This window comes from Lepisma saccharinum, chromosome 18 (assembly GCF_977018435.1).
Source record: "Lepisma saccharinum chromosome 18, izLepSacc3.1, whole genome shotgun sequence".
Lineage (NCBI taxonomy): Eukaryota > Metazoa > Arthropoda > Insecta > Zygentoma > Lepismatidae > Lepisma > Lepisma saccharinum.
Window position 1 is genome coordinate 43,094,825 of NC_139246.1, and position 9,829 is coordinate 43,104,653.

The window sequence follows — 9,829 nt, forward strand, 5'->3', positions numbered from 1 at the left end:
GGTTTGCATATTTCACCAACAAAAATATTAGCATGTGTAGCCTATGTGCTTCAAAGGCAAATGAAGGAAAACTTTGCTACATTTTTAAAGCATCGAACACATAAAATGTTTTCATTAATGCTTTTCATGCATTCAGGCTATGTCATCATACTCAAGGTGTTTCTTTTTTCATTTGTTAGCAGACGTCACCAAGTACTACATAATTTCATGAAATCAGTTCATTATGAATACACAGTTTAATCCAATCTCATGTCTAGACCCTTATATTGTATGTGTGATATGGCACACATTTAATGCTGGAATGTACCAGTATAATTTTAAGAATGCATTCCAGAACTTAGTTCCATATGTTTTAGGCTGCAAAATATATTGATTTTAATTGTTCAGTTTCATTATTAACTTGCAAGTATCACCTTTCCAAAGAAAGACGAATTTAAAAGAAGACAAATACTTATTCTATGTTTAAAACGATAGAGAATTATAGCAAATGAGATTTTATTGTTGAACAGATCGAAGTTCCATCATAAGGTCTAAGGGTCAATATCTATTCCTTTCTTTTTAGGTGGTGAACAGGGAGGATACCCAAGTGGACCAAGTGGACCTCAAGGACCTGGTGGTCAAGGTAAGAGTCTTTTCATAACCTTCTACCTCAGAAAAAAATTGATTGCAGATTTTTTTTTTCGCAACATACTAAAATTTTAATTGCAAGAGTGAGGCGAACTAACTTACAGCAAATTTGCAATTTACTGGTTTATTTTACATGTCGTTAGGCTATTTGATAATTAGAATCTTGTAAGAATAAATTAACATCAACTAGAACAAAAATGTTATAACATAATCTATAATTTTAGTAACATTTCATTTTGTAATTAATGATCAGTGATTACCATTTGAAATAAATATTTTCAGGAGGACCAGGTGGCCCTGGAGGCCCAGGTGCACCAGGAGGACAAGGAGGACAAGGTAAGATATATTTTTCTGTTAACTACTTCAAGAAGATTATTATGTATTTTTAATCTGTAGATTTTTCTTTTACTATACATGTAATGATGCCAATACAGGAAATTTACATATACATTGTGCATTGATAACACCATTGAGCCTTGTTTCCATGATAACCAAAAACTCAATATGCTGACCAAGGCAGAATTTATTTTATTTTAAAAAATAAACTTAACGTTACGTTTCAACCTTCTAGCAAGGCCTTCTTCAAACTCTGTACCAAATACAAATGAAATAAGGTACAAAACAGGAAGATATATATATACACACACAAAAATTACTCCCTTGCAGACACAAGATTATTAGAAAGTTGTTTATCTGGAACATTCCTTTCCAGGTGTTCCAGCAGGTGGCCTTCTCCTGTCAACTGTTTTCACCTGACAGGCGATTTAGATAAACATTTCTTTTCATCTGGAACGTGTTTGGACTCCTTATCACATGCTCTTTTCCTTATCCTTTCTTTCTTAATTCCTCTTCATTCTTTTCTCCTCCTTCACTCTTGTCCTTTCCACTCTTTCTAACACCTTCTTCCCTTCTTTCTTTATCTTCAGTCCCCCATTCCAGTTCATTGTGTCTTCTTCACCTTTCTTCTCTATTTCCTTGGCCTCCTTCCATTTTCTCACTAGTACTCTCTTCTTCCTTCCTATCTGCTAATACAGTGTGCATGAATGTATGTATATGTGTATATATATTCCAAATTTTATTTTACCATCACACAGAATAAGGTTTGCCATTTAGTCATCACTTTGTTTTGAAGTTTATATTGTCCAAATGTTTGCTTGCATGAGCTATACATTCTTGAAACCTCACCCTGAAATTCCATTTTGCTTGCACAGTCATTGCCACTGGTATTGTTATGATCACATTGTGATTGGGATCTTTCAATTCTTCAATTGTCTGCAGCTTATGCTTAAGACTTCAGCCTTCAGATATCCCCAAATATAGAAATCACAAGGGGATAAGCCTCGTGACCGAGCTATGAGATGTCACCATATAATGATATGAGGACAATCACAGAGTCACTACTTTTAAAATAGGTTTCCAGCACAAACACATGATGCTTACCAGACCATTCCATGATGGCAACTAAAATGGCATGGCCTATACTGCTCAAGGATATATGACTCTAGCGTCCACTGCCAATACAGCTTGCACTGGTACCAAGTCCAATCAAGGAGATCACTGTGCAGGACCCTGCATTTTTCAGGGGCCCTATTGCTTCGTAATGAGATCAGGGAAATTAAAAATGAATCTGGGGTCTCTTGTATAGTGCTAACAAAGTAGGAAAAACAAGACATTACACTCTTCCTCTGTCAGTTTCCAAATTAATTTTTAATTTTTAATAGTGATTCAAATGTTCCATTCTGCATGTGTGTGTATTTGAAGAGGATTCCTGAAAGTCTCAAGTCCTATCTCTTTCTAACTAAAGCATGATTTGGGAAAGAAAATTAACATACTTAGGAAAAATATTTTGAAAAATTCCTTTAATATCACATGGTAAAAAACCTTATGCATACATTATGCGAAAAAATACAAAATACTTTATTTTATGTTTTTGTATTTTTCAGGAGGTGGTCCAGGAGGCTATCCAAGTGGACCTGGTGGTCCAGGAGGTCAAGGTAAACTTTGTAGGAACAATATATATAAAAAACACTGAGATTTAAAAAGAAACAACTAGCTCACATTCTCTTCAATGTAGTATTATGAAACCTACAAATTTATGAACATAAAACTATATTCCTATAATAATATTTCTGTATCCATCACTTATACATAACTTTTTAACAAACTGTTTACTATTTTTTTCGTCAACTGTTTTTTTACACATGAATGTTCATAAATTCACAATGTAAGAAAAGCACATTCATAAATTTACATTGTAAAATCATCATAAATCAACATAACAATGCTCATCATAAGTACTAGTCATAAATCAAGGCTGTTTGGGAAAAAACATGCATCAAAAAATGAAATTTTACAGCAGACAGTTTATTCTTTTAATGGAAAACATTACAGACGTGATATACTTCTTGGACCATCTCTGCTCAGAATCTTTACACATGCCCAATATAAAATTATACTTATAATATTTTTCTTTAATTGATTCAGTGTGACTTCAATGAAAAACACAGTTTGTGACTGATGTGCCTTTTCTTCAACACCTAAGATATATCTATCATCATTCTTAGAGTTGGTATCAATATAATGATATCAATACTGAAAAGTACACTAAATTTCGTTGATTTAATGTATTATTTTATTAAAATTTTGAAATAACTGTAATTCATAGATGAAATACATAATTCAATATTTTTTTATTTCATTAAAATTATATAGCATTGGAATGATATAAATTGTAAATCAGTGTACACAGTGATACAGCAAACTTATTAAACTTTTACTATATTGAAATTTGGTATTTGAAAATATCATACAAATGAATTTGTAATAATAATTTTTTTTATTAAAGTTGTTTACATGTTATGTAAATTTCAGGTGGACCAGGTAGCCCTGGAGGTCCAGGAGGAGACGGTGAGTTTAATTTACATTAAAAATATTCAGTTTCTTCTTAGGTATATGCAATAGATAAAAATAATATTTCTAGTAATCAGTATGTATCTTAGCATCCTAATGTCTTGTTTCTTTCAATAAACTTTTTAGATGTTGTGATTATACTTTTATTACACTGGTGTTATACTTTGTTCAGTTCAAATCAGTACAAGCGATTTTGATACATATTTGGATTTGAATGCAGAAGTAGTTAACTTGAATTCGATAATTTTGTCAACAGACACGGTAATACACTACCCAACTTTAACATAAAAATAACATCCTACTGTCTCTTGTAACTGTGAATGGGCCTCCCCGATGGCATAGTTGTAACGTTGTTGGCGTCACCTTCTATTCAAGGGATCCCAGGTTCAACACCCGGTAGAAGCACATGTCACAGTGGTTCAGATCCCGCTTTAAACTCTATGTCCAGTCCTGATTACCATTTTTGTGCATAAATTCGACTTAGAAACAATTCAAATTCGTAACTGTAAACTGACATATCCATGATATTTAAGTCATGAATTTACATCAAATTTGGATAGTTACATTATTATTGATTTATTGATCATTGCCACATCAAACTCACATAAGAAAATTAAATTAAATTTAACACTGATAATATTTTTAGGAGGACATGGTGGCCCTGGAGGACCAGGAGGTCCAGGAGAACCTGGAGAATCAGGTCGGTATATTAATTATAGGCCTGCATACAAGTAAGCCATGATTCTATAGTTCCTATAATTTTTCAATTAATATTACATCTTTGTCTGAAGTGAAGATTTGATTCTGACTGACATATAATTGCTACCTATAAATAATAATTTGTAATAATATCCAAAGAGTTTATATTTCTACAAAAGAAAGATGTAGCCTGATGATTATGATTCGTTCATTCATTGTTTCTGCCCAGGGGCAGGTCTTTCCTTGCAACATCCATGCTGTTCGATCTTCAGCTCTTCGCTTTGTAGCATTGATTTGATTGATTTAGTTTATTTTACTTCGCGTTTTGTGCCTCTTGGCTAATTTGCGAAGATGGGGATGAGTGATGAAATGATGAAATTGATGAATGGACATTTACAAACAACCAAACCCGACCGGGATTCGAACCCGGGACCCTTGGCGTCGCAGCGCGATGTGCTAACCACTCGGCCACAGGGTCGGGCTCGCTTTGTAGCAGCATGGGACCCATTGATTTTGATGTCGTCAAGCATTTGGTATCTTCTTCTTGTTTCCCTTGACCATTCCTTCAATAGCATCCCTTAGGATACAGTTTCTTTTCATCCAGTGACCCAACCAATTTTGTTTTCTCTTCATGATTATCTCCATCATTGATCTCTTTTCCCCTACTATTTCTGTTTCATTTCTCACTTTTTCTGTCCATTTCATCCATTCTATTCGTCTCCATAACCACATTTCCAGAGCTTCCAGTCGCTTTTTCTCACTTGTTCTCAGTGTCCATGTTTCCACACCATAGAGCTACACTCCATACAAAGTATTTTATTAGCCTTTTCTTCAGTTCTTTGTTCATAGATCCACAGAAAATATTTTTTCTTCCTATTGAAGGCTTCCTTCGTCATTGTTATTCTTACTTTTATTTCTTCACTGAATTTCATATCACTGCTTATGATGCATCCAAGATGATAATGATAAAAAAAAGAACAGATATATATTGACACTCCATTGGCTATCAAGTAAGTGTTCACGCCTGCATGTTGACAGGCTTGTACACATATAGCCTTCACTTATCACATATGTAACTTCTTCTTTGCCACAAGTTGTTGGTTCAAACCCAGCATAACTTCAAGAATTTTTAGATCCACTTGTTTTATATCACCTTCATTGTTTGAATCAGTATATTATGTCTTTAAAACAATTAAACTTAAATGTATTCACATTACAGGACATGGTAAGATTTGAATATAGTAAATAGTATGCACATATGAAACATGCTTACTTATAATCTAATGTGGATGGCAGTGGTCACAAAAACTAATCAAATTAAATAAACATGTACACAGATATGTAAGCCGGTTTCATGTTTATATGAATTAAACTGTATCATGTCATTGGCATCATAATACATAGGCTTTGATGTTTGGTATTCATTAGAATATAATAGAAGTGTAACTATGTATTGTCTAAGATTACAAATTATAGTCACTGCATTTTCACTGCATTTATTTTATTATTTTCCAAAGGTTAATTGAATTTGCTTCCTTCTTATCCTATTGAGTTTATAATTCTATATGTATAATTTTTCTTAATTGCTTTTAATATATATTTTTTAAATAAAGTCTGTCTTAGATGTTACAAGACAATTTTGCTTTATTGTGGTTACAATGATCTTAGAATCTCTTCCACCACACAAAGCATGATTTTTAAATTTAGAATTAACAAAGTAATTTACATAAATTTTATTCATCTCTTCAGGACAAGGACCAGAAAGTGGATCATCACAAACAGAACAACCTGGAGGAGAGGGAGAGCATACCCCTGAGTCCACTCCTCCTCCTGTTGCTGTCATACCCTATCCTTTACCCATTGTCCCCTACCCAGCAGTATGCCCATGTTACTTAGTTACCCCACAAGGCAACTCCAGCAACCAGACACAACAACAACAACAGCATTATGTCTACCCACCATATGTGATCGGATACTATCCAGTAATCTTCTATCCATATTGTCCTGGTGGAAACTATTCAGGGCAACCACAAATGGTGCAACCTGTTTTCCCGGCTGCGTACCCAGTGCCATACCCTTGCTACCAATGCAGTGCTCCACCGCAGCAGAATGGATCTTCAGAAAGCTTACGGCAAGTTGCTAGGCAAGCTCGTCTCACGGGTGTTCCATTCAATCCATCAGCACATCCTGCTCCCATAGTTCGACAGAGAAGAAATGGCTATAGCGGTCGCTACAGACGGCGACTAGCATAAAACTCACTTCACAGTTACAAAAAAAGAATTATTCATCTAGGCTGATGAAGTGATATCACAATAAACTGAGTGCAATGACATGTGAAGGAGTTGTATGATATACATGGTGCTAATTATTTGTTTTTACAAAGTGATCTTTGAAACTTCATATATATTTAACATGACAAGACATCCCCCCCTTTTCTCAAAATGGCTTGGGTTCTTAAGGAAATTGTAAATTATGGTTTGATATTACGGTTGGTGTTCTATGGAAATCTTCTAAAAATGGTAACATTTCCTTTTTTGCTTCATCTGAACAACAAAAGTGATGGGGGAGTGGCATATTTTTCAGTTTTGCTATGTTGTACAAAGATTGTATGAATGTGTGCATGTGAGTGAACTGAGAACAAACAAGTTCTTATTGTGTCCCTACATATTTTTTTTCACAATGAAGCTTGTTTCCATGTTCTTTGTACATTGACTTAAAATGAAGTCACTGAGACAATAAACATGTTCTTTGAGTAATAATTGTACTTGTGTTTTATTGATTATAAACTTTTATGTAAAGACTGAAGTGTAATTACACTCTATGTGTGAGTACATATACACTCCTGTTTAACCGAATTTGATGTGACCGATGGTGCTTCGGTTGAACGAAAATTTGGTTAAACCAGAATAAAGGTTTTTTGATATACGTACAGTACATACATTTTATTACGTACAGTATTTTGATATACAGTACAGTACAGTATTTTGATATACAGTACATATGCATTTCAGCGTGTAGGCATAAACAAAAAGCTTACAATAATACGTAGTCATTTAACTCAAGAACATGAATTACAGTAACATTAAGGCTCTAGTAGAAAAAGCCATACGACTAAAACAATAAAGTTTAATTCAGCTTGTGAAAGAAATTTGAAAAACACGGTCGCGCACGAGTAATGGCTTTTGTTAGCAATTTTGTTAACCCGGAAATTCGGTTAATTGGGATTCGGTTAAACAGGACTGTAGTGTACTTCAAAGTGTGTGTGTGTGGGGGGGGGGGTGTACATGCACCCATAAAGGGTAGAAACACAAAAGGAAGACCAGAAACCCTCTTAAAATAATCGTTTATTGCAGTGTAATATGTGATATATTCATGCATAGATCAACTGAAAATATGTACGGTCTTCACAAAACTTTTAATAGTTTCTGATGTGTACTCCTCCATTGATTTATCCATCTACTCACAAAATTATTCATGATATGCACTAAATCTTTCCACAAGGTCTAGTGTGTGGTGATTATCTTGTTGATTTTTCTGAACACTCCTTATAAAATTTCACACATCCCAACAAATTGAAAGTTCTGCATAAACCTCTACTATTTCTAAGTTCTTAGTTCTTTCTAAGTTCTTTCAAAGTTCTTTTTTAACACAATAGAGTAGCATGCATAGCAAAAGTGCTGCAAAACTTTAACAATAACACAGCAGAATTCTGATCCTCTGCAGTAGATGAAATGTTACTTTATCTGTAACATTTGCACCATTGTAACTTGCATATTTATCTGAATATGTACTCTTTGCTGCCATATTTTATAGTGGGGGAAAATAAGTTGTAAATATGTTTTTATTTAATACCAACACGAAGATCAAAATAACAGTAACCTCTTAGCTTAAATTGCTACATAATGTTGCAATACTTATTATGTTATGCAGCAAAAATTCAACATTTAAAAAAAACAAAAAACAAATAGCCACTCAGCCACTGGCCATTCGGATCCCACTTTAAACTGTATCTCCAATCCAGATTAGCCTTTCTGTGCATAAAGTGGACTTAAAAATATACTCAAAGAAACAGATAGACACACTTATGTAATGAAAAGTAAGGTTTTCACGTTAATCAAGGGAGACGCCTGAGTTCATCAGCCCTGTACCGAAGATGACACCCTGGACAGTCGCCTGGTCCTTAAGACACAAATTGTTTGAACAATAGTGCTCATCAATTAAAATACTGAAAAATCTTTGCACCCAACGACATTGTAGAAAAGTAACTTCAGACGTGAAGTAGAGGGCAATTGATTTAAAGGTAAATAAACTGTTTTCCGAATGACTTTTTAATTGTGTTGGTTTCATACTTAAGAAATGATTTAGCCTACTACATACTGTCTGGCTGCCTTAGCCGAGACCATGGACAGAAGTGCGCATGCGCCAACCGGACGCGTTCAATGACTAAATAGGGGTGACAGAGCTTTGGACAGGAAGCGGGTTCCTTGAAAATCGTCTGCTGTAGAAACAGCAATGAAGTTTCAACGTAGTAACATCGCCGCCAAAATACATACAGAGATGTTTACGAATTATGTAAGGGTTATGTAAGCCAGTCATATACTATATCAGCAAACAGAACATATCTGGAAAGTATTCATATCGTCACATAAGTAGATAACCTTGTTTGTAAACCAGTAGCTTTATTTTAGATCATTCAATTAAATTGATCTTCTTAGTAAATATTATAATTAGCACAAATGTACACAACATTAATCAGGATAGTATCCAATAATAAAAATATTGTTGTATATAGTATTATAAATATAAATGTAGTAACTGAATGGCTTGTGACATTTTCTAGCATAACGAGGGTGTTTTGTAGAATGTGCAACAGGGGCCAAACGTCCCAATTTTCCTCATTCCACTTCGAAACAGTTTGTTGCGAATTGTAAGAGCCATCACAATCACAACATAGAAAGCGGTAATAAATACAACAAGCGAACCCACGCAAGCGAAATACCACAGGGTAGTTTGGCGAGTGCTTCTCCCTGCTTCCCTTTTGGAATTTGGAATCGTCCTTTCCAGGTATTTTCGTCATTCTTGGCCGGACTGTATATGCTTTCAATTCAGTTTTCTTTAAGGACGATAAAAAACATCCCTGGCAGGGATAAACATTTCTGTGTGATGAAAATCCCGACATCCCCCACCCCACCGTTAATTAGCACACTGATACATACATACATACATACATAGAATCCTGAATACAGCAAAGTAACTCATGCAAGGGATGCGGAGGTAGGATACTTCCAAAGAATGGCTCAAGACTGTGAAGAGATTTCTAACTGAAAAGAAAACACTGGCTCAATTCTGGTACAGGTAGATGTTAGTTTAAAGCCCCACAATGCCGTCAACATCTCTATCATATGTAGGGCCCTCTTTTTTTCAGTTGGAAGAGGGACGCAAGGCTATTCCACCGTACAACCTTGTGCTGGAGAACCAACTGGAATCGACTCTCAAGACTCGACTGCATCTGTGTATAACAAGAACTATGGTTCAGTGTACCTGGATAAGGATCTGATAATACATGAAACAGTCCTTCTTTTTGAGTCGACAA

The 9,829-nt window shown here is 34.8% G+C and overlaps 1 protein-coding gene across 1 annotated transcript in view; it reads left to right on the forward strand.

Moving 5' to 3' along the window:
* The window catches only part of LOC146002227 (uncharacterized), a 79,539-nt gene extending 73,285 nt beyond the window's left edge, over positions 1–6,254 (forward strand). The window contains exons 28-33 of the mRNA XM_083139945.1: positions 563–622; positions 910–963; positions 2,571–2,621; positions 3,499–3,534; positions 4,184–4,237; positions 5,986–6,254. Of these exons, the coding sequence (XP_082996071.1) occupies positions 563–622; positions 910–963; positions 2,571–2,621; positions 3,499–3,534; positions 4,184–4,237; positions 5,986–6,132 (402 nt within the window). The 3' untranslated portion in view covers positions 6,133–6,254. The remainder of the gene's footprint in view (positions 1–562; positions 623–909; positions 964–2,570; positions 2,622–3,498; positions 3,535–4,183; positions 4,238–5,985) is intronic.
* The last annotated feature ends 3,575 nt before the right edge of the window (positions 6,255–9,829 follow it).